At 33.6% G+C, this 26,562-nt stretch overlaps 1 protein-coding gene across 1 annotated transcript; it reads left to right on the top strand.

Moving 5' to 3' along the window:
- Positions 1 to 339: 339 nt before the first annotated feature.
- On the top strand, positions 340 to 26,294 carry LOC129226719 (uncharacterized). Its single transcript, XM_054861348.1, has 3 exons — positions 340 to 469; positions 1,535 to 2,385; positions 26,124 to 26,294. The coding sequence occupies exons 1-3, from the start codon at positions 340 to 342 to the stop codon at positions 26,292 to 26,294; spliced, it is 1,152 nt and encodes a 383-aa protein (XP_054717323.1).
- Positions 26,295 to 26,562: the final 268 nt, after the last annotated feature.

Here is a 26,562-nt window from a genome sequence, read left to right as displayed (position 1 = left end):
ATAATTAACTCTTTTATCGCTACATACTGATATTTTATTTGAGGAATTTAGGTAAACATTGAATTTTATTTTAATTTTGGTAATATTTTGACATAAATTGTTGAAATAAAAAATAATTTGCTAACCAAATTGTAGCAAGCAATTCAATTGTGGAATTTGGTATTAAAAAATTTAATTGACAATAATGCGTGATTTTTAAAAATAATTTTTATTGCATGTATTCACTATCCTTTTCCAGCTGGAAAAATGAATTTGCTGATAACTTTTATTGCAAAATTATAAGTACTATTTTCCCATGATATTTTTTAGGATGAAGAGAGTTATAGGAAATTTCTTCGGATGGATACCGATGCCTTTGAATATTTGTTGGCCAAAGTGGAGCCCCTCATAGTCAAAGAAAATACGGTGATGAGGGAAGCTATTCCAGCTGGTGAAAAACTTGCCATCACCCTCAGATACTTAGCAACAGGTAATAAATCTAAAATAATGTTAATTTTGCATATTTCTTTCACTAGTAAAAACCTATTTGCTTGGCCTAAATTTTTATCTTAATCAACACTCACTTTTAGATCATTTAGCAATTTTTAGTGGTAATACATACAGTCAAACTAACTGGCTTATAACATGCCCTGGTTTAATTAATACATCAGGAGTACTTAGTTCGCACAATGTTAAGTCTAGGGGGGAAAACTCGTTTCTAACCCCTTGATTCTTCCCTTGATTAATGGGAGCAATGCTTTGTGATTCATTAAATTTCTATTCACTTTCAACTCAGCTTATCCCTTCTTTAAAAAATATTATAGCATTCTAAAGTCAACCAAAAGTTAGTGATGAGCCATAAACAATGCGAAGTGATGATGTTTTTTTTTTTTTTTTAAATTTATTTGTGGAGTGCAGAAATATTTGAAATTAAACATTAGTTAAGTCAAAATTATCACTTCTGTGTAATATTGCAATCAATCAACCATTCAGTGTAATTTTGAGCCATTATGATTAACTTTGTTCCACTTATAATTTTTAAGTATATTTTACTTTAAAAAACTAGAAGATCCAGTACTTACTGCATGCACCGAGCAAGGTTATGAAATACTTAATGTTCTCTATTTAACAAAAAAAAAATGTTTCCAACATCATGCACTGCTAACTGCATCATTCAACTATTCTGTAATTTATTCTGCATCCCATTCATGACATGGTGCAAAGTTGCCCTAAATGATAGGAAAGCTAAAAACCAGGCTAATAATCCATTTTCAATTGAGCTTATAGTTATTAATTCTTAATTTTGGAAAACCTCAGACGTTACTCTAAGAGTGTTCATCCTTTTCGTACCAAAAATTACAATAAAACTCAAAATATGAGCAGGACAGTTCTCAGTAGAGAAGCTGTAAATCTAAGTTACCCTGAATGACTAGTTTATAATATGTTTGGTTCTCCATTATTCTTTTTAATGGATGGAGATAAACTGGATCCTTGAATTATTAAATCTACTGTTATATGTAAATTTAAATTATACCATATGCTTTTATATTAACAGGGGAGACACAGAGCTCCATCGCTTTCAACTTCAGGGTGGCACAGAATACAATATCCGGAATTATACCTGTTGTATGCAAGGCCATTACGCAAGTACTGAAGGAGGAGATGAGAGTGCCAAAAACTCGAGAAGAGTGGTTGAAAATATCTGAGGAGTTTTTCATGCAGTGGAACTTTCCAAACTGCATTGGAGCTCTCGATGGGAAGCATATTAAAATTGCTCCACCACCGAATTCCGGCTCAACATACTGGAATTATAAGCACTTCAACAGTATTGTGCTGCTGGCACTCATCGATGCCAACATGAAATTTTTATTTGTAGATGTTGGCACAAATGGCCGCATCAGTGATGGAGGGGTTTACAATAAGTGCACCCTGAAGAAATACATTGAAGGCCATAAACTGAACATACCAGCAGGACAATTTCTTCCTAGCACAAATGTTCCTGCTCCTTTTGTAATAGTGGCCGACGATGCTTTCCCGTTTGAGGAGAACATCCTCAAACCCTATAAGGGAACACCCCTCACAGAAGAGATGATAATATTCAATTACCGCCTGTCGAGGGCTCGAAGAGTAACGGAAAATGCTTTCGGCATCTTGGCCAACAGGTTCAGGGTTTCCCAAAGCGAAATTTTGACTCTCCCTGTCAAGGCAATAAGTATAGTCATGGCTGCATGTAGCCTTCACAATTTTTTGCGGTCAAGATGCCTGGAGCTTTACTCTCCTTTACCGAGCCTCGACAGGGAGGAAGTAGTGATAAAGAAAATTTTCAAGGGAAGCTGGAGGCACAATACGAATGCATTACCTCCTTTGAAAACTGATAAGCGATCAGGGTCCTTTGTGGCCAAAGAGGTAAGGGTGAGGTTTACCAATTATGTAAATGGGCCTGGGGCTGTTCCCTGGCAAAAAGACATGGCCAAATTACACTAATGGGCTATATTTTGTACATAAGTGTTTTGTAAATAAATTATGTTTCACTTTATCAATTGTTTGCCATTTTATTTAAATAACTTATTTCACTTCAGTTCTAGAAAACTAAACTATTAGATAAGTTTCAGAGCTTAATTACCAGGGTTTGCCGATATATATCATGATGCATATCACAATATATATCCCATATTTATTTTGAAAATATCATGATACTTCAATATTTATTTTTTCAACTGCGGTATTTTCAATATAAAAATTATTAATCATAGTAATATTGAAAAATAGGCGAAGTTGTGTACTATATTTTTATGATGGAATTAATACATCATAAATATAATATTCTTTTTATTTTATATTTATAAAAATATTAGTACTGTAACAATTTTAGATTCATATCAAATAGTAAATGTTGGTCAGAAAAAAAGAAAGTGTCTTATGTCTGTGCACCAACTAATGCATATTTTTTTATTTCTGAATCATATAACCGTGTGAAAGAAGTTAACAGAAGGTAAATGAGTAAAACAACTAAATGCTAAATGAACTCCATTAAAACTGATAAAAATGGAATATTAAATATAAATGAGGAAAGAAATGCTAATTTTGAGGATGAATCTACTGTTTTGAAGAATTTAGTTGTCTGATTGAAAACATCTGACATATCAAAATATCCATAATATCATTCAATTTTTTTAAAAAAAGTGTGATTTTTCGATAAAAATGATTGAAAATTACCAGTTAGAAGAAAAGCTGTACTTAAAACAATTAACTAGTTTCATTAAATTTGTTTAGATTTTTTCACATGTATAAATGTAACAAACTGCGGGTAAATGAAATTTTTAAGAATTATAACAAATTACGTGAATTTATCCAAAAATTTCTGGAATATTAGTCACCTCTTTTTTTGGCAAATAGGCTATAAATCAAAAAATATTTTATCATTTACATAATATGCAGTCTATTACACTCACAAGTACTTACAAGACAGGCATGCTAAATTTCATGTTTCAATATTGAATAGTTTTTGTAAAGTCTCGATTTCTGTAACTAGAATCGAACGAGTGATGAATCTCAAAGATATAACTTGTTTAAATATTAAAAGATTTGGACTAAAAAAAAACATAATATTGTAGCGGAGATTTAAAACTACTTGCTATTACTATTATATGATTAATTTCAATTAATAATAAAATTGTTAGTTGAAGTATTTCTTTACATTGTATTATTTATCAGTAATTTTCTTTTAATAAAAAAAATTCAATAAAACTTGATTTGCGATTGGGTTTCTGCCTTTTTTTCGATTGTATTTTCTACTGTCCCGGCAAAATCTTTTTGCTGCCAAAATTACGAAAGCTGCATTCTATATATCCACTTAAAAAGTTAGATGCGCAGTATTTGTAGGCACTTATGTAGAGCAACATAACACAAATACATTGAAAGAAATGTATTTCCATATTCAAACATTAATATTAATTTTACAAAGTCAAGAAATGTAAAATGCTAATTTTTCAAAACCAACTTTATTACATCATAAAAATTTTAATGCAGCTTTTACAATTTTTTTTGTGCGACTTTTTTCATATCCATATCCGGGATACTTTTCAAAATTTGCGTAATATATCGTCCGCAAGCTTCTTCAATGCAGTCTTGGTCATCTTTATTTGCATTATTAGGGCATTTTTTAGGGCATTAACTGCCTCTGTAAGAAGAAGCTCTCCGGGGTCATTCTTTTCCGTCACTTTTTTCGGCTTTTGAACCTTCTTCCCAATCTTTTTTTTCGGTAATACCACTTCTTCAACATCGGGTGAATTTGTACATATATTTTGTTTCGATTCTTCTACAGAACAGATGCTTACTTCCAAGGCATCAATTGGCGTAGACCCTCGTTGTTCTGCCTCCACTTCAAACTGGGAAAACATCTCAATTTGCTCGGAAGGGCAAACGTCATTTTCTACTCCAAGCAGAGACTGAAATTAAAATTTCATACGCATTTATAATTTTTGTTATTCATCATTTTTGTTTCATTTCATAAAGAACTTTATCCCAATTTAGAATTTAATGTTAGTTTCTAAACCGAGAAAGTTATAACTATTTAATAGTTTTAACTTTCTACAGCAGGACATATAACTATTTAATAGTTTTAACTTATTAGCAGATAATAAAGCAGCATAATTAGCGGATACAAAAATTATGACGTAAGTAACTTTTATATAGTCCTTTTTAATGAATAGAATTCAAAAAAGTGATAAAAAACTTGCAATTTATTTATTACTAGTGGCACCCGCACGGCTTTGCCCGTAGTAGATAATTAAAAAGTCTTTTGGTTCGCCTGTATATTTACAAATAATGTATGGTGAATTTCTTGCGAATTGACTTGCCCATGTTACGGTCCCACTTTATGATAACTTTGTAATTTACTCGTCCATTTATGATGATTTTGCTCGGGAAAATGTTCTTAAAATTGGAATAGAAAAAGAACAAAATCGAATTTTCGAAAAATCGCTTCGAGGTGCACACCTCTATGCTACAAGCTAACTGGTAACAAACTAACCGGTAAGTATAATTATTGCCAATGATTTCAGATGTTCAACTGGATATTGGGCGGATAGTGTAACTTTTTTTCCAGAAATTTATTTGACACAAGTAGTTTTGGAAAAAGAAAACCCATCAATTTTACTTCTGTTCAGCATCAGTTGAATGTTAAATTTGAACTTTTTTTTTTCATTCATTAATGATTTTTTTTCTTTTGGTGCGGGGCCCCTGCTATCGCGGGACCCGATTGGACCCTTTTGCTCTGATCGGCCTAGGCCGGCTCTGATTGCAGGTTCTTGGTGCAAGATAAAATATTACCGAATTTGCGGTAATTGTTTTTGAATACCTTGGATTATGCTCTCCTACTTTGTGAAATGCCGAAATACTATCTTGATTACAAAACTCAAGCAAGGCATTTCTGCTCGAATACCTAATCAATAGTGGCCAAAAACCATGCATGAGAGAAGAAATACACATGGTGATTCCAACTAAAACACATTGAGGTATCAAAAAAAAAAAAAAAAATGTCGACATATTGATCGATCTTCAATATTTTAGCACTCTGCTAAAGCTAACTTTCCAATTCTAACTTTTTTGCTGAAATTCTTTTGAGCTCAACTTAATCCCCAATAATGAGACTAATGTGATTTAAATATCTTCAAAATATCTATCCATACCTGGCTTAGTGAGGGCTCTTTGTCGTCCAAATTTGATGTGCTCTCTTCAGCTTCCACTGTATCCTGTAGAAAAAGCAAGGCACCAAAGTGCACCCACGGCACATTGAATTCATAGGCTGAGCCACTTGGCTGGCTTTGCACTTTCTTCATGTTTCGCTGAAATATGGTTTTCAACGAATTGTATATTTTTTTTTTGCAGATTCTCTAGAAAAAAAGGAAAAAGTAATGATTTACAATATGTAAGAGCTGCAAACTCTATCATAAAATGCAATGTTCGAATTCCGAAAGAAAATACACAGTGGCACTTGTAAGTATTTGGAAGCTTACAGGCCCGGATGTATAAAGTTTGGGCCGCCCTGCAACAAAATCTGTAGGGCCCCTTCCTGGAGGCCAGCAGTGTATATTTCTAACTTCAATAAATCTTAGTGCTAGAGTTTTTTTTTTTTTTTTTTCAATTTCTTGGGCAGTTGGGTCCTCCCAAGCTGTGGGGTATGCGGGTACGCTGATCTGGGCCCGAATGCTCAGTTAAAATCTTAATTGAAATAAAATTTTCAATCTTTATAGAAAATATGGGTAGAAAAAAAAGTTTGTTTCTTTCAATAAGTTCTCTACTGAAAATTTTCAATTTAATGAAATAAGTTACAATGCAGTTCGTAATTGATTTGGATACTAGTTGAATACGAATTAGTTGAATATGAATTTCTTACGCAGAAATTTTAACAATCTGAGAATTTCATGATTTCATTATTTTCAGCAGGTAGCCAATGGTGGGGAACATTTTTGATTTAGGCAGAATCGTGCCAAAATTTAGGCAATTTTGACATGGAGCAGGCCCCTCATTCACAACTGACATTACTTCTTTTCCGAACATGTAATTTTTATATGTTTCATTACTCCACAAATTTAAAAAAGTGTTATCATCACTTGTTCTCAGGGTTTATGATTTATCACTCCAACTTAGGTTAACTTTGGAATATAAAAGTCGATTTTCCAAAAAAAAACATATCTTCATAGTGTGGTGGAACCCCCCCCCCCCTCCCAAGGAAATTAGTCACTAACTATTATTGAACCTGCACCCCTCATTGAGTTTAGTACAAGTTCTCACTGTATTTCTGAAAAGCGGCGTGTTTATTACACAAAAAAATTATAATAAAGAAAGAACATTAGGAAAGTTTTAGCTTTTTAGTTTTTTATAACAATGGAAAGTCATTTTCCTCGGGGGCAAAAAATCTCAACACGAAAAAAACTAATTAGTTTTATAAAAAAATCAGGACTCACCTATAGAAAACAAAGGTGCACTCATTGGATAAAAAAGCTCCATTTTCATTCTAATTTCATCCAAACTAATTCTTCGCAAAGTACGATTCTTGTAAAAGTCGGATTTTATATTCCACACGTTCTCCTTGTTTCTTATGAGATCAATGAAATAGCTTTCCATTTCTGTGGTCCAGACTTCCTCTATCGGTTTCACTTTCTTCTTGCTCATGAGTTTTCTTTTTTTGGGAGGGATATCCATGTTTTCTGCAACAGAGAAATGATTCACATGAAGAACTTAATGACTTGTCTAGCACCTGATCCAGTAAAACCAAGGCAAATATTCGTATATTTGTTTATTTATTAAATTTTTTTCATGTAAAACACACTTGGCAAATTGAAAGAGTATACAAGTAGCAATTAGTGTGTCACTTTACAATTTTATGGGCTAAAATCCAGGGAATGTACATTCAAGCGTGATTGTACAGTCGAAGCGTTTAAAATTATCAAACGGTGCTGCAATTCTCATATATGCCAGCTTTTTTTGGCTGATTTTAATTAGTGTTTCGGCTATTTTCAAAATTTTTCATCTGACAACCCTGGTCTAAAAGACGGGAATAAAAAATACAAAATGTTTATAAGTTTTCTGATTAGGTTCACTTATTGATAGTGAGTGACTTACAAAGGGTCTCATCTTCTTTCATTCAGAAATTCTCTGTAGTCTTACTTATTGCAAGTTCGAAAACTTCTGCATTCCATTCCATTCCATGCTATATTAATGTTTTCATAAATTACAAAAACTGTCATGTAGTATGAGTTTTAATCACATTTAGGCTATAATTACTGCAATTAAAGTCTGCATATTTTAATTTACAGACAGTTAATTACAACATTTTGCACACAATAAGGTATGACATGGCTGAAATAGTTTTTACTTTATATTTAGTTCAAGGACAATTAGTAAGGTACTGTATTGTTCGTATGCACGCTCAAACTTACAGTTGATAAAAATAAGGTTTCTCTTATACTTAGCAAAAATTTCCAGAATCCCTTAACGGAATTTAAGAGGAATATTATACTGATATTACAAGGGGCAATAAAGGAACAAAATACAGTAACGAAATAAAATGTTTGTTTCAAGCATTAGTTTCTTTTTACATTCAATAAATCTTTCATAAATTTATCAGAACGAATGGAGATTTTTAAATTCTTTAAATAATGACTAACTTTACATGATCACACATGAATATATTAAAAACATTTTCGTTTCTCTCTTTCAATAAAAGTTTGTTTACAAATATTTATAGATTTGGCGAGATAATGCTCCCAGATTGACGAATTGGCGTAGACTCCTTCTCAACTTATTTAATGAACTGGAAATCGGAAAAAACAATAATAATGAGAATATTAAGATTTATAGTTCTTTATAATGAAAAAATATATCATTAATTACTCACCTGAAGTATATCTAGCGATTTGTTCCATGGTTTGCGATGTTTCCACATGCATGCTGATATCTCGATAGACTGCCATGTTGTTTTTTGACATCATCAGGTGAAGGGATTGCTTTCTTCTGATTGGCTGAGAGTTGAGGTTGATCCAACTTTTTTGCCGAGAAGATAAAAAGTTGAATGGAATACGTTCAACCTGGAAAAGCATAGCACACGGGGATTTTCCGGTCAGAATTCGCTCTCGCGGTTGTGTCGAACCGTAGTTGATTGTCAGGTTGAACGAATTTCGCTACGTGTGATATGGCCTTTAGAGATACTAATTTACTAAAGTAGTTTGACGCTCTACATCAGTAAACTTTTTAATTATATGTACCTAGTTACTACGTGGCAATAATGTTTTAATAGTTTAAAAGCTATATCAGTAAACCTATAGCAGAATTTACGTGCCTGATTTTTTTTCTAATTTTCAATTCGATTCCAAAGTTTTAAAACATTTTGAATTTAGTTCAAATAGCTTTGGACTAAGTGAATTATATAAAAGTAGAAACAGCAAAGCTCAAAACAGTACGAATTTTTGCAAAATGCAGACACATGTTTCTGGGTTGCATAAAACCCTCTTTTCAGTGCAAAATAGTGGGAACTTTTGGATGCAAACACATCTGACAAAATGTTTTGTCGGATATCTTTGCACCCATAAAGCTCAAATTTGGATTATTTTTTGGTTCACAGGTCACTTTTTTTTCAACCCCAGATGCAACAAAGGTTGACGTGTAAACGTTAGCTACTAAATTGGTGACTTGGACATGATTTGAACATGCAGCCTTTTGATTTGCGTGTCAACAGAGTGAACATCGCTTGAAAAAAAAAGTACTAAAGCAGCCAAAAAGTACTGAACAACGTTTGTAGCCTTTCAGATTTTGAACTTATTGACTCGGTGTAAGATTTAGTAGAAACGGGAAACTTGAAGTCATTTTCCAGAAAATTAAGCATTGATTGAGGTTTTAACAACAAAAAAGGTGTAATTAAAAAAAAAAGGCTTCTTCTTGTTTATTTCTTCTAAATTGCAGATTTATTCCAATTGTCACGTGAAAATTATATGCGGGCAGAATTCAATCTTATATGGTTGAACCCTAAGGTTTAACTCTATAGTTCTGCCATCCTATAATTTTCATAAAGTTGAAAGCTTTTAAAACTCAACCATTCATTCATTTTGAGAATCCCTACAATGTGATACGAAAGATTAATCCATTTTTGATTTCTATAAGACAGTAACTCTTTTACTTAGATTATGCTAAACTTTAAAGTCCAGAACAGACATGATTAATTAGCCTCCAGCGCATGATAATGGGTAATTAGAGAGAACACTGAACATTGAACGACATGGCGGAAAGGTGAAAAGGGAGATTAACCCAGAAAACACTCAAGCCATAATCTCACCTTCCACCAGCGCTGATAAGGGGAAGCTAACATCACCTCAGGGAATTAGTGTTTAGAATGAGAAATTCTGTTTCTGAGAAGCATTTAAACAGATAAGTTATACAGAAGAGCTATTCTAACGAAGTTTTACGCATTTAATGAGGATTTGCTTTGAGGATTAAAGGTTGATCGAAAGAAAATGAAGTTTAATTAAATGGCTGCATGTAGAAATAAATTGGTTCCGTTATGCAAAACAGCGCTCGGTCAAGAAATCTTAATTCTGGGAAAAATGAGTAAAGAACGAAGCTAATGAATTATTTGAAAGTTTTACCTTAAACTTTAGAACATTGAGAAGAGATAAAATGGAGGGAATGAAGCCTTTCATTCGTGAAACAAAGATCCCAAGTCACGTGGTGGATTTTAAAGCAAAGCATTAGAAGAAATCCGGTTTCTTTCGCTAGTTTCACGCAAAACATGCAAAGCTAAGGCCCCTATATATAAGAACCGATGCATCAGCCTAAGGTCAGCCATTCTGGGTCGGAGCGCGTGTTGGAGTGGTTTTTGGCACGTTATCGCGCTTGTTGAGTTTTCACTGCGAACAATTATTAGCGGCACGTGAATTGTTTATTAAATACAATATCATTTTTGTCCAATTGGACAAAACCCGAAACTTTTCTCTGGTATCCCTAGCTTCGCAACAAGGAAAAATCTGATCCAAAAACTTAAGCTGATGCGCCATTCGTGGTTGTTGCGTCACATGACTTGGCGTCATTGACACAGCTTTTGCTAAACCCGTGATTGGACTTGCTTCTTCCATTTACTAATTCCAGCTCTAAGCTTTAGAGTCGTTGTTAGAAAGTAGTTTATTTAAATTAAATCGTTGTTAGTATCGTTTAGAATCGTTAACTTTACTATAAATCTTTTATGAATGAAATGATTTGGAGCTTTTGATCTTTTCCTTGGGGAAATATGAAGCACTAAGATTGAGACTGTTCCTAGAAAAATAATGGCGCAGATACTTTCAGATACAGGTCATTTACTAAAATCAAGATGCTAAAACTGTAAGCACAAAATCATTTCAAAAGTTTACTTACGTGAATAATCTAACGCGCATTAATCACAGAAAGGGACGTTCGGAAACTATAGTTGCCTGTAGGTATCGTTACCTTTGTTAGGATATCAATGGTATTTGTAGCAATAGATAAGATTCTGTTGCATTTTTATCCTTTTTAAAGACGGAGTATAAGAAATTAGTTCGTTCTAAGCATGGTTTTATTTTCAAACGTGCCTTTTATTGCAAATTTTGCTTCATAACATTAATTTTCCTGATGAAACTCAAATGCAGTGCTGCTCAACTTGGTTTTACCCGTGGTCAGCAACTCATATTAAGATGACTGGCACTGGTCAGATCACTTTCAAAATTTAAATATGTTTGATTTTTTGCTCTAGAAAACATAGAAAAGCACAGAAAGAAAAATTACAAACCAAGAACTGTAGTCATCATTACCATATGCTTATTTTATCAACACGCTTCAATCGGTTTTTTAGAAACCAATTTCTGACCATTTGGCTCCAATTTGCAGAAATCTATCTTACTACCGATTGAAGATCTTTGGTTGTTTTGTAACTTTCCAGAAAATTGTTTTCGATTCGTAACATTTATCAGAATAACAGGCCACATGAATCAGCTTCGCGGGCCACAGATTGGGCGCCGCTGTTCCATTGGATTGTTAGATAGCTTTAACCTTAGTTCTCTCGATTTTCGTTTACCGTTCGTTACGATTAAAGTTATTTCCGTGGTTTCTGGTTAATCACCCATTGTTTCTGCCGCGCATATAGGGCAATGAAATAATTATCCATTAAGTGAGAGCGCTCAAATGTGGTTACATTTAATGACTAACTTTTCCATAATTACATTTCATCCTAATTACTATTTACTAGAAAATCGCCCGTCAAGGTATGACGGGTGAAAATCGCTTCTACATTTGAACGAAGCAATGGCCTGTTTGGCGATATTTTGATAGTTGAAATTTTAATCCTAACTCCAGTGGATTAATCCTATAATCCAGTAGATAGACCCTTTTTCGTTTCTTCATTCTCCTAAAATAAGTCTTACCAGTAAAACAGTTAAGTTACCGCATCCAGTTCGACCTTGTCGAAATAAAGCATTTCCCTGCATGTCAAATATTACCAAAAATTATTATCGAATTATCATGCCCTTCAGCGAGTTTCATGGTTGATGATATCAGGAGCGTTACTCGATCATTCGCTAGTCTATATTTGAGGCTAATTGCAAGTAGTTATTTTTTTTTTTGTAACTGATAAATGCAAATTAGGCCAAGTACATTTCTTTGTTAAATAGATAAAAGATTGGTTGCGAGAGACATAGACTCAAAAAAAAAAAAAGAATGGTTAAAATTGGTTCATCCGCTTAAGAGCTACGATGCCACAGATAGACCACACATAAAAAATAATACAAAACCCCCTTTCGTTTTGCGTCGGGGGTTAAAAATCCCAAAATCACAACCACAACATTAATCACAACAATAAAAATAAGAATTATTGCAATCTATTTGGACACTATCTCTGCCACAACAGGTAAGTTTATTAATTAAAAAATTAAAAAATACATATATGATATAAAAAATTAACCTAAAAAAAACTAATTTGTCCAATGAACATGACTGAAAATCCGTCACTGCAGAGAGATGAATTGATTATCTTCGTTTCCATTAGGCTAATCCAGCGGAGAATTGGGGAATGGGTTTCGCTGTTAGAAATGAAGAATGATACCCAGTGACACGTCCTCCATCATGACGTCAGGATCAAGAGATACCGAAAATAGATTGATCGGATCTCTTCCGTTTGTGGCTTGAAACTTGGTTTTTGAAATTAATGCTTTCAATTTTCAGGAATGAAAACTTTTAATGTCAGGAAAATTTATTACGTTTATTAAAAAAATGAAGTACCCAGAAGCAAAAATGTGTAAGTGTCAAAATTAAAAATGTGGAGGCACACAAATGATAGGATAAATTGTTTTTTGTTTGGATAAACTAATTAAAATAATGGAATCCTCATATATATATATATATATATATATATATATATATATATATATATATATATATATATATATATATATATATATATATATATATATATATGTGTGTGTGTGTGTAAGAACCGCCGCTCGGTTCTTATTACGAATCTTGGTTTTCGCAAGTTGCAGTGTTGTGCCGTGATAATCCACCACGTAGGAAGAGGACAAAGCTACATTCACAAATCACATCTTTATTTTTACATAGAATATAACAGTAGGAACTTCTCTTAACTAACCCCCTTGTTTAGTTGTGCGCCACGATTTTTATATAGGGAATATCATTAAAAGATTACAGATAATTATCCCTCGATCATGTGATCTCACGTGATCTATATAGGAGGAGCAGATTGCAATAACGAAATATTATTGGGTTTTGCACCGCAGACAGAGGCTGGCTTAAGTCTGGAGAGAAAAAAAGTGTCTGGTAGGTACTTTAAGGGGAATCTCATCTGAGCCAAGAACATAACCATATATGGTATGAGAAGCATTTAAGTGTGTAATAAATAATGTCTGTGACTCATACGAGCTGACTTATAAGTGAACAGAACTTAATATGGAAAAGGCCTAGCAAAGGATTTTTCATATTACATCCCCCCTCTCCTAAAGAATACGACAGGATTGAATAGGGGAAAAAAATGAAGACGGGAAATTATCTGCAACCTCTTTCCTTTTTTTTTCTACAATCTGAAATGTTATAACATTTACACATTACACATACAGTAACACTACAGTTACTAATAAAAACAAAGTACAATTAAAATGACATTGTGGTTTGAGGTAAAATTATGTAATACTCAATACTTTTTATAAGTTCTTTACATAATTCAACATATGTACTCTACATTTTTCTTCTTTTAGCTCAAAGATGAACAATAATATTATTTCACTCGTGAGATAACTTGAAGTTGCTCGGTATATTATATTTCCTCAGTTTAGATATATGAACTGTTTGTGTTTTTTCTTTGGTATGCGCATTCGGTTTGTTAATTTCATAATTAACATCTGAAATTTTTTGAAGAATTTTATATGGTCCACTGAATGGTTGAGACAGTTTTCGAGAATTAGGGTATTTTAATTCTTCATATATGACAGTGTCATTTGTATTAAAAGTTTTGTCCACAAATCTTGCATCGTAGTATATCTTATTTCTTTCGTGGTATTCTTTAGTTCTTTCAACTGCCAATTTCCTTGCTTGTTCGACCGGAGGATATATATCTTCTTTTATTGGATTTTCAAAAGGTACAATACCATACATTAAATATGAAGGAGGAAACTTTGTTACAGAGTGTGGAGTCAAATTGTATTCTTGAGTCACCTGCTCCAGTAATTTAGGCCAAGGAACTTTTTTAGAAGTTTCATTTACTTTACACTTTAATCGAGTGACAATTGTTTGGTTTAGTCTTTCCACTTTGCCATTACATTCTGGTCTGTGTGCTGTATTTAACAATTGTTTAATTTTATTGCGCTTTAGAAACTTCTTAAAATGGGAAGACGTAAATGCCGAATTCTTATCACTCAAAATACTTTTAGGCACTTGTACGCTGAAGATTTGCTTAAGAAAGTTAATGTATGTTTCAGAAGTAATTGATCTTGACGCAAAAGACCACATATATCTTGAATGATGGTCAATGAGTAATGTCATATACTTTTTAGTGGAGTTGTAGTAATTGAAATCAGCCACACTGTCTACTGCAACAAGATCAAATGCTTTTTCAACCGGAGGCATGGATTGTAGCAGGCCAAATCTTTTTTGCCGAGGTTTTTTATTTACCTGACACGTATGACAATGCTTGTTAAAATTAGTTATGTCTATTGTTATATTTTGCCAATAGTAAACAGGCGCCAGTTAAGTAAATTAATTGTTTTTTGAATTCCTGGATGTCCAAATTTTTCATGGACAGTTTTGAGTAGTTTATATCTTAAGGAGAATGGAACAACAATTCTTGTAAAACCCTTTCTACGCAGGCATAAAATATTATTAATTTCAATGAAGTTACCCGTTAAATTGTCATTTTTTTGAGCCTCTTTAATTTCCTCCAATTGCAGTAGATGTGAAGCTTGGGTTCCAGTAACTGTTACTGCATCTTCCTCTTTTAGATTACTTTTAGGTATGTCTCTTGAGAGCATATCAGCCTCAAAATTCATGGTACCTTTCGTGTACCTAATATCATAGTCATACATGCTTAATAACAAGGACCATCGGAACAAACGTCCTTTTAAATTTTTTACATTTTTGAGCCAAACTAACGAGGCGTGATCAGTATGTATGGTAATTTTTCGACCAAAAAGATAGTGATGGAATTTGTTTAAAGAATCGACTACAGCCAGACATTCCAGCTCCGTAATTCCATAATTTTTTTCATAATCTTTTAAAGAGCGGGAATGGAAATCTATAGGATGTAAGGTACCAGAATCATCAGGCTGTTTTAGTACTGCTCCCACACCAGTTTGACTCGCGTCAACACAAATATGACATTCTTTGCTGGGATCAAATATTTTTAAAATAGGTTTACAAATTAATGAATTTTTCAAAACTTCAAACGCTTCCTGGCATTCATCAGTCCATTGCCAAGTTGTGTCTTTTTTCAGCAACCGATTTAATAAATTTCTAATAGTCGCATACTTGTTTATAAATTTGCGATACACATTTATTGACCCCAAAAATCTTTGAAGAGATTTGACATTTGGTTGGTGGTTGCAGTTTTTTAATAGCTTCAATATTACTATTATCTGGGGTAACAATTCCGTTACAAATTTCATAACCTAAAAATTCAATTTTTGTCTGTAAAAAAGAGCATTTAGAAGCTTTTAGCTTAATGTTTTCTGTCCTGCACATTTCAAAGATTTGTTTAAGGTGATTTAAATGTTCTGTAAGAGTCTCAGAAAAAATAATTGTATCATCAAAATAGTTAGTTGCAAATTTAATTTTTTGTTTTGTCAGAATTCGGCGCAGAGTTCTCTGGAAAATACTTCCGGAATTTTTCCAACCAAACGGTAATTTATTCCACTCATATAGGCCACTGTTAGTGACAAATGCAAGCTTTTCTGTATCTGGGGGATGTACGGGTATATGCCAATATCTCGACGCCATGTCTAATTTTGAGAAATATCGGCTTTTTCCTAATTTATCTATGAATGTTTCTATTAAGGGCAATGGTTCTGCATCTGATTTTGTAATTTGGTTCAATTTCCTGTAGTCTATGCATAATCGACTTTTTTTATTTTCGTCTTTTTTAAAAACTAGGGTAACAGGCGCACTATAAGGACTTGAGCTCTCTTTTATTATTTTTGCTTTTAACAATTCTCGAATTTGATTGTCAATTTCTTCCTGTTGTTTAGGGGACGTTTTATATGCCCTTAATGTCACCGGTAAGTCTGATGTTAACCTTACCCGTTGTGGTTCAATTCTAATAGTTCCAACATCATACTTATTTATCGAAATATATCGTCATAATTTTGGAGCATTTCCTTCAGATCCGCATTTTCTCCGTTTTCCGAGTCCCCGTTGATTGGCTGACGTGAGCGTAGCAGTTTTTCTCCACAAGGAAAACGAAAAATTTACGAACTTTGAGGACGTAAAAAACGAAATCCAAAGAGAAACTAATCGAGATCCTGGAACTTCCGGTTTCAGTTCTCAGCCTATTTCGTTGAAGATTTATTCACCTAAAGTTTTGAAACTTACTCTCGTGAACCTACCAGGATTGATCAAAAATGTTGTTGGAGATCAGGCAGAGACTAGTATTGCGGAAGTGCGAAACATGGTTTTACAGTACATCGAACAACCAAACAGTCTTATCCTCGCCGTGAGCCCAGCGAATCAGGATATAGCAAATTCTGATGCTTTGAATATTGCTAAAGAAGTCGACCCGGTAAAGGAGAGAGCAGATTGCAATAACGAAATATTATTGGGCTTTGCTTAACATTCACGATTGTTTTTTCTTCAATCGAGACATTTAATGTTTTTGCAATCACACTAGGAATAATGTTTAAGGTTGATCCTGTATCTAAATTTAAACACATCTTTTGTAATAAACTCGAGTTTCTTTTATTTTTAGTGTACACTTCATTATATAATTTATTTTCATTACATAATTTCTTTTCACTTTTGTAGATTATTTCGCCTCCTATATACCCGGGCACTAGTAATTGTCATGCTGCATTTGAATTTTCCTCTCCTTCCCTAAATTGTTTATCCTTATTCGGGGACTCTAGTAATGGTTCAACCGTCAAGGTATTTGGTTTATTTATGCAGGTTTGTACCCAATGATATGCGTTAATAATTCCTTGTTGTGAGCAGAATTTACAAGGATTAGGAGGTAGCTCCAGTGTATAATGTGTTGTTTGTTTTTACGGGCGTTCTTTTCCTCGTTTTGGTTTAAAACACGACGTTTGCCCTGTGGTTGACTAAAATTATTTCGTGGAAAATTATTTCTACTTTGGTAAGCGTAAATAGGGTTTTGCCGAAAATTGTTTTGCATTTGGTTTTGCGGTACCCAGTTTTGATAAAATTGGGTAGGTCCCCTATAAGCACTTGGTTGTTGTGTCTTGGTCTTAAATTCATATTTTGACATTTCATGTGGTACCTCGTTAATTATCTTAGTGACCACTTGAAGCTATTCTGTGGGAGTTTGCGGGTCTTTAATTAGCAGAAAAGATTTAATTTGTTGCGGTAACCCAACTGAGAGCCCTTCTAGAATATGTTTGTTACTGAGATTTATTTTCTTCCCCAGTTCTACTTTTTCAGTGAAATAAAGAATAATTCTTTGGCGTTTTCCGAGAATCTTAAGTTCTGGAAATCTGTGAAACTACTCATCGGGGTGAAATAATGTTCCTCAAAAATGTCTATTATCTCGCGAAAAGAAGTGCAACACAAACATTGATTAACATAGATTTTTAAGGCGGATCCGCGAATAAATTTCTGAAATTTTTTTAATTTCCAGCTTTCGTTTAATTTATTTAGGTTCGTTTGTTGGTTAAAATGAGCTAACCAAGCTAAAAAATTTATTCTCAACTCTGGCTCAAACAATAAGATTTCTGGATTACTACCCGTATTTGTTTGTTTTGCTTCATTTTCAGAAGCAGAAATCCCGGCTAAATTTAGTTCTTGTATTCTCTCAGTAACAGTTTGGCATTCCGCATCTGTGTTATTTACGTTTAATTCAGGAGGTACCTCAGCTTGAGTTTCTGCATCTTTTCGATTTGACTCTTTGTTTTCCATTTTTGAATTATTTTTATTAGAAGGGGCTATTTCTGGGTCATTTTCTATTTCAAGGTTTTGACTAGTTTTGCCACTACGCAATATCATTATCTCTAATTTCACCAAACTTTAAAGCATTTCTTCTACTTTCCGCATTCATATTCAAATTATTTACACTGTTAAAAAAATTTCCTGAAAATAACGGAGAAAGTACCGGCAGCAAAGTTGCCGTAAATATTACGTTTACGTTCAATGACTTTCCGTGATTTAACAGAAGTTCCATTTCTTATTTCTCCGTAGTTGTAGTTTTCCGTTTATAAATTTCTCGTGACTGAACGAAAATTCCATTTCTTATTTTTCCGTTCATTTACGATCTTTCTGTGTTTTAAAGAATTTACGTTCCTTATTTTTTCATTGCGATATTTTTTCCATTTCTCACTTTCCCGTATTTAAGTAAAAAGATTTTATTTTCAAAAAATATTTAAAAAGTTATGTCAAGTATTGACTTTTCGTTTCATTAAAAATTTAGTTCTTTAAAATGATATATAATACAGAGATAGTTAACTGTTCTAAAATTATTACTTTTTTTTATTTGCATTTGTTACTCAAAGATTTTTTAAATTAACATCTGGAGAGAGAACTTACCTAACATATCAAGCATCCATTTGCTGACCAAAACTTTTTATATCAACTTCAGATGAGTCAAATTAATCAAATAGTAACAGCAGAAAAATTGATGGATTTGAATAGGACACCAATTATCCCTGCTGATACTGTTCGATATTCCCTTCGTCGTACATTGTCTGGGGTGGCATGGAAAAACATACATGAAAAATATGATATTTTTATTTGCAGAATATGTCAAATAAAATGCTATTAAAACAGGTTGACGTTAATAATAATATACCTGATAGAGAGTACCGCATATCTATTGTGTTTAAAAACAGAATCATTGACATGCACGTGAAGAATTTTTGGTTCAGATGCTACCCCCCCCCCCCCCCCCCCCCAATGATATTCAAATTTTTCACTCATTGGAATCGCAACATAGAATTTTTGGTACATAATCATTATTACTTAAGCACATATCAATATCAATCAGTTCGTTTTACCCGAACTGTTTTTCCAAGAAACTTGCAATAATCTCAAATAAGTTGTTGGATAAGATCTTAATAAATTAAATTAAGTACTTATTGTTGCCAAAACTTTCAATGTATATATCAAAGATCAACAATACACCTTTATTTAGAGATTTAAAATAGTTACTTTAAGTATTCCAAACTGTGAAGCGAATCCCCCCCCCCCAAAAAAAAACTGAGTGATTTTTCCTATCTTGCTCGCACACCACGATAATCTCCGGTATAGATACAAAATGGTATTTAGCGTATTAATGACTTTCAAGAATGCGTAAGAGCAATAAAAAGTAACTCTATAATAGTTGTATAAATTCTAAATAAACTATCATCGGAATTCTATCAAATGCATATTAACAAGGAAAATACATTTGTATATTAACATGTACAAATATATTCAACAACACTTACATATGACCAGCGGTGCTAAATGCATCTGGATACAGCTAATCCAATAGGTTTTATTTTAAATTGATAACACGAGATCCTTAAACTATTCTCACTGATAGAGCACACAATATGACTAACGAATAGAATTGTTCAAAGTATTGAGCAAAATATTAAAACCACAAAAATATTCTAATACTGACTCAGTAAAACCCACATCGAATCACCAGGGCTACCAAAACACATCTGCCAGTCTAAAAATGGCGCGAACATTTTTCCAAACCTACAAAGCTCAAAGGCGTATAAACAATTTCGACATACGAGTATATTACTCTCCAGACATGAAATAGCAAGCTATCTATTTTGTCTACAGCATCTGAGTTTGTTATTCTAAATATGCTTTTTTAGCAAAATGTAACAGTGCGATTAATAAGCACTATCAATAAGTGATGTTTATCATGACTTGAAGACTAATCGGAGCAAAGTACAGCACAGCGGCAACCCTAGAAATGGAAAAATTCCGTTTTCGTCGGGATGTTTACGTTTTTGTAAGGAAAAAATACATTTTGAAGCATTACGGAAATATTCTGTTAAAATCAGTCAGAAAACTACCTGAATTTTCAGTTTTTTTTTAACAGTGTAGTAAAATTTTAACAAATGCTACAAATTAAAGACATATAAAAATAGTATCACAAAAGAGACTATCTTACTTTAAATCAGAACAGAAAACACATTTACATTGCATGAAACATTTTTTGGCAACCAAACAAAATACTACCATAACGGCATGAGCCTTTTAAAGAGCTTGGCCGATAAATATTATACATATTAGCCATAATTAATGCAAAGAGATCATGAAAACGTTTCCCTAGAAATCACAATATAAACGAAAATACTTATTTCAAGAAAGTAAAAGTATCATATTCCGAAATCTAAAAACAAATGTAACTCAACCACCAGCCTGATCTCAAGATTTCAGTTTAACGAAAGAAAAAAAAAAAAAACACATCAGAGAGATCCGTAAGATCCTTGTAAATCGAACTTTCAATGAGCGAGGCCCCTTTCATCTGATCAGCACAGTAAACCATATGGTGGCACAATGTATCACCAGCAAGTGGATCCTAATGATGTTTTCGCACACTGGATGGGTCACACACACACATTCAGCAGATGCGCTGAGCACCAACACTCGGAAAAATATTCGCTGGAGTTCCACTGAAATGATCTCTGGTCTCCATCTGGCACTTAAAACTTTCTTTTTCTTTCTTAGGATATTCTGAAGTGGTTTCACTGTTGTTAGCGGTTAACTCCGAAAGATACTGTTTCGATGTCTTGAAGCAAAAAATTCTTTTGCGGATGAAGTATGGTATTATCTTACGCAAATCACTCAATGCTGTAAAAATTTTAAAATGCTACAGCTCTGCCCTCATTTATCATCCTACCGGCTTGTAAGAACCGCCGCTCGGTTCTTATTACGAATCTTGGTTTTCGCAAGTTGCAGTGTTGTGCCGTGATAATCCACCACGTAGGAAGAGGACAATTCTACATTCACAAATCACATCTTTATTTTTACATAGAATATAACAGTAGGAACTTCTCTTAACTAACCCCCTTGTTTAGTTGTGCGCCACGATTTTCATATAGGGAACATCATTAAAAGATTACAGATAATTATCCCTCGATCATGTGATCTCACGTGATCTATATAGGAGGAGCAGATTGCAATAACGAAATATTATTGGGTTTTGCACCGCAGACAGAGGCTGGCTTAAGTCTGGAGAGAAAAAAAGTGTCTGGTAGGTACTTTAATCGGAATCTCATCTGAGCCAAGAACATAACCATATATGGTATGAGAAGCATTTAAGTGTGTAATAAATAATGTCTGTGACTCATACGAGCTGACTTATAAGTGAACAGAACTTAATATGGAAAAGGCCTAGCAAAGGATTTTTCATATTACATATATATATATATATATATATATATATATATATATATATATATATATATATATATGTGGTGATGTATTATTTTCTAAGACACTTTATTAAGAACTTGATTTCTTGTGTATTCCTACGCGCGGAGTGAGATTGTGCGTGACGCGACCAGTTTTGGCGGATTGAGAAGGAATGATGGGAAGTGTGGTGGAAGACGTGTTGTTCTCGATGTTTTAATGTTTCTTGTTCTATGTTCCTGTATTCGTCTTGTGCTGTCAATTATTAAATGTTTATTAGTGTACGATGCCTTCATCATGCTTTGTTGTGTGAAGAATACCCCTAGACCAGCCGAGATCCTTACAAATGGGGGCACGGCCTTTGATTCCGAAACCTCGCCCCTTTGAAAGTTTCAACGTGTAGCTGTTCCTTCAACTTTAAGCGGTGAGTGACTCTTTTCACAATTTTCAATTCCTTATTTCGAAAACATACAGACGTGGTGTGGAAAAAATGAAGTCCAAAAAGAGAGATCAAAAACCTAAAGGCGCTGCAACTGCTACAGTGCAAACTGAAACCGAATATCCTAACGAAAACGAAACAAATATAATAACAAATGTTGATAATCCAAACACCGCATTACCGTACGTTACATTTTCTGATTTCGAAACTCTAGTTAAACGTTTCAATGGCGACGCAATGTCTGACGTCAACATTTGGATAGATTCCGTTGAAGAAGCGATCATACTTCTACATCTCAGTGATTTGCAAGCTTTGTTATTTTCTAAACGATTACTAGTAGGAAAAGCAAAACTTTTCATTGATAGCGAAATTTTGCCAACGTCTTGGCAGACGTTAAAAAAATTATTGCTTGCGGAATTCTCCGACAGTCGTTGTCCGGCTGAGGTACACAAATTGCTTTCGAACAGAAAAATGCGTTATAATGAAAGTGTCGAAGAATATTTTTTTAAGATGCGTCAGATTGGTTCGACGGCTAATATTGATGATTCATCATTAATGCATTATATAATAAACGGAATAGATGATACGCCATTTAATAAAAGTGTTTTGTATAATTGCTTGAATATTCATGACTTTCGAAATAAGCTGAAGATATATTCTGAAATGTCTGCTGATGCACATTCGAGAAAAAATACAGCGTTTAAACCTTTTCCAGTTTCAACTCGATCGGAAAAAAATTCACTAGGAGCCAGATATAACGAACATAACGAAAGAAAGATGAACAAATTTTGTTTTCTTTGTGGAAATGATTCCCACCTGCAGTATGACTGTCCAACAAAAAACAAAGGAAAACGTTGTTTTTTTTGTTCAGGCTTTGGCCATGTTAGTAAAGATTGTGAAAAGAAAACAACTGATAAGAGATCTTTTTCGAATTCTTCGAAATGCAAGGCCGATCCGACTCCATTTTCACCCACGGAAACGACCGACTATGCTCATAAAACTTGTAATTCTTTCCAAATTAACTCCAACATGCTGAAGTCAGCTAAAATAAATGATTCAGTGATAATTACTCTAATTGATACTGGATCACAGCTAACCGCGCTTTCAAATAAAATTTTTAAAAATTTCCGAAATATAAGTTTAAAACCTACAAGTGCAACATTTTCCGGCTTGGGAAACAAAACCTATTGCCCCATTGGCACTTTCTTTTCTGATATTGAAATTGATGACTGTATGTTCTCGACATTGATTTATGTAGTTGATGATGATATTTTAAATGTGGATGCAATTATTGGTACTGATGTTATTAATCAAGGTATTTTATGTGTTGATAAAAATGGTTGTAACTTGAGAAAACATGAAAATTTTTTGTTGAATGTCGCAAATATTGTGCCCAATGAACCTGAATTAGACCTTGCACATATTCAAACCCCTCAAATACGTGAAGAAGTTAGTCATTTAATTAAGAGTTATAAGCCTGATAAAATTAAAACGACCAATTTAAAGATGTCAATTAATTTAGAAGATGAGATTCCTGTTGTAAGCAAACCCCGTCGGTTATCCCCTTTGCAAAAAGAAATCGTAGATTCTCAGATTGCTGATTGGCTTGAAAAAGATATTATTAGACCTAGTTGTAGTTCCTTTGTTTCACCGATCGTACTTTGTAAGAAAAAAGATAATTCATATCGCTTATGTGTTGATTACCGCAAACTAAACCGTAAAACAATTAAAGATCACTATCCTTTACCTTTAATTGATGAAATTTTAGACTCTTTAAGTTCAGCAAAGACATTTACTACATTAGATTTGAAAAATGCATTTTTTCATATTGATATTGAAGAAAACAGTAAGAAGTATACATCATTTGTCACTCATAATGCCCAGTATGAATTCCAGAAATGTCCCTTCGGATTAAGTGGAAGCCCCTTATTATTCCAGAAATATATTAATTGCATTTTTCGTGAACTTTTAATTGATCAGACCGTCATTATTTACATGGATGATATTCTTATTCCTTCCGTTGATGAAGTGGATGGTATAAACAAGTTGAGAAAAGTCCTTCAAATTGCCTCTGAGTATGGACTCGACCTAAATATTAAGAAATGCCAATTTCTCAAGCGAGAAATAGAATTTTTGGGTCATGTGATTAAAAATGGAAAAATAATGCCCTCTTCTTGCAAAACCTCTGCAGTTCAAAATTTTCCCCTGCCGAAGAATGTGAAAGACATACAAAAATTTTTAGGACTTACTGGTTACTTCCGAAAATTTATTCAGCATTATGCATTAATTGCTAAACCACTCAGTGATTTGCTTCGGAAATCAGCTCCATTTGTTTTTGGACCAGAACAACATCAGGCATTTTCTGTTTTGAAGGAAAAGTTAACTTCTTATCCTGTTCTCGACATTTTTCGTCCTGGCGCAAAACTTCAGTTACACACTGATGCAAGTAAACACGGATTTGGTGCTATACTCCTACAAGAGTCTTCGAATAACAACTATAACCCAATTTACTACTTTAGTAGAAAAACGACCCCTCAGCAGGAAAATTATTCAAGCTATGAACTTGAAATGTTAGCAGTCATTGAAGCAATTAAAAAATTTCGACATTATTTGAATACTAAATTTATGATTGTTACTGATTGTGACGCGTTCAAGAAAACATTATCTAAGAAAGATATATCACCTAAAATTGCCCGATATGCCATGTTGCTTGAAGAATTTAATTACGATATAATTCATCGCCCCGCAACAAAAATGAACCATGTAGATGCCTTAAGTAGATATCCTGTAATGATGATAACTCAAAATTGCTTGACAGATCAAATCGCTGCAGCTCAACAAAATGATGAAAATTTAAAAACAGTAATTGCCCTAGTCAAGGTAAATAAAGTAAATGACTATGTAGTTAAAAATTGTGTTTTGTATAAATTGATAAATGATCGCGAATTGCTCGTTGTACCCAAAGGTATGCAAACAGAGATTATCAAACATGTACATGAAAATGGTCATTTTGCAGTAGCCAAAACTGTTGATGTTGTACAACAAAATTATTTTATCCCTAACCTTAAACAAGCTGTCGAAACTGTTATTTCCAATTGTGTGCATTGTATTTTGGTAAATAAAAAACGTGGAAAGCAAGATGGATTTTTGAATCCAATTCCAAAAGATGATCGCCCTTTAAGCACTTATCACGTCGATTTCTTAGGACTTTTAATGTCTACAAATAAGAACTATCAACACATTTTGACTGTTATTGATGCATTTACAAAATTTACATGGATATACCCGACAAAATCAACTACAACAAATGACGTTATTTCAAAATTAGAATTTCAGGAGAGTATTTTTGGAAATCCTTCTCGTATAGTTACCGATAAAGGCCCAGCTTTTACGTCAAAAGACTTTAGCGATTATTGTATAAAACAAAATATTCAACATGTAAAAATCACAACTGGAATACCTAGGGGAAATGGACAAGTCGAACGAGTCCACGGTACATTGATCCCCGTTCTTGCAAAACTTTCGATAAATAATCCCACAAAATGGTACACATTTGTTCCAGCACTGCAGAAAATCCTGAATTCCACAAAACACAGAAGCACGAAATTTTCACCATTCGAACTCTTGACAGGTGTAAAAATGCGTTCGAACGAAGATCTAGAAATACTTAGTTTACTTGAAGAAGAAAATGAACAAAAATTTCATGATGATAGAGAATTGCTTCGTAACACAGCAAAAACAAACATACTTAAAATTCAAGGGGAAAATACGAAGAATTTTAATAAAAAACGAAAAATTGCTACTCAGTATCAAATAGGCGACTTCGTTGCCATACAAAGAACTCAGTTTGGTACAGGTATGAAGTTACGACCTAAATTTCTTGGTCCCTACAGAGTAACGAAAGTCAACCCAAACAATCGGTATGAGGTCACCAAAGTTGGCACACACGAAGGCCCTTACTCGACTTCATCTGCTGCTGACTTTATGAAAAAATGGACGACAACTCCAACCGACTAACTTTGTCCCTAAAAAAAAGGGGGAGAAAAAAAATATTAGTGTTTTTCTTTTTCTTTTTTTTTTTTCGGTGTTCCTGTTTAAATCCTGCTTTTGATGATGATCGGAGCGTGCAACTGACGTCGTGCTGCCTTCAACTCCACCTGATGATGATGACTACCATGATGACGACAACGATGATGATGACTACCATGATGACGACAACGATGCTGATGACTACCGTAATGAAGATTACGACAACGATGATGATGCTGACGACGATGGAGGAGCAACGACTTGATGCCAGCTCGACTCCAAAGGATTTGCAGACCTTTTTTTTTTACCTCTTTCCAAGAAACTAGAACATTTAATTTTTTTTTCTCTCATCGAAATTTTACCAGTTCACGAGGACGTGAATAATCAGGATGGACGAGTGTGGTGATGTATTATTTTCTAAGACACTTTATTAAGAACTTGATTTCTTGTGTATTCCTACGCGCGGAGTGAGATTGTGCGTGACGCGACCAGTTTTGGCGGATTGAGAAGGAATGATGGGAAGTGTGGTGGAA

This window comes from Uloborus diversus, chromosome 7, assembly GCF_026930045.1.
Source record: "Uloborus diversus isolate 005 chromosome 7, Udiv.v.3.1, whole genome shotgun sequence".
Classification (NCBI taxonomy): domain Eukaryota; kingdom Metazoa; phylum Arthropoda; class Arachnida; order Araneae; family Uloboridae; genus Uloborus; species Uloborus diversus.
Note: the sequence above shows the minus strand (reverse complement) of the source record. Positions and strands in the feature narration are given on the sequence as shown.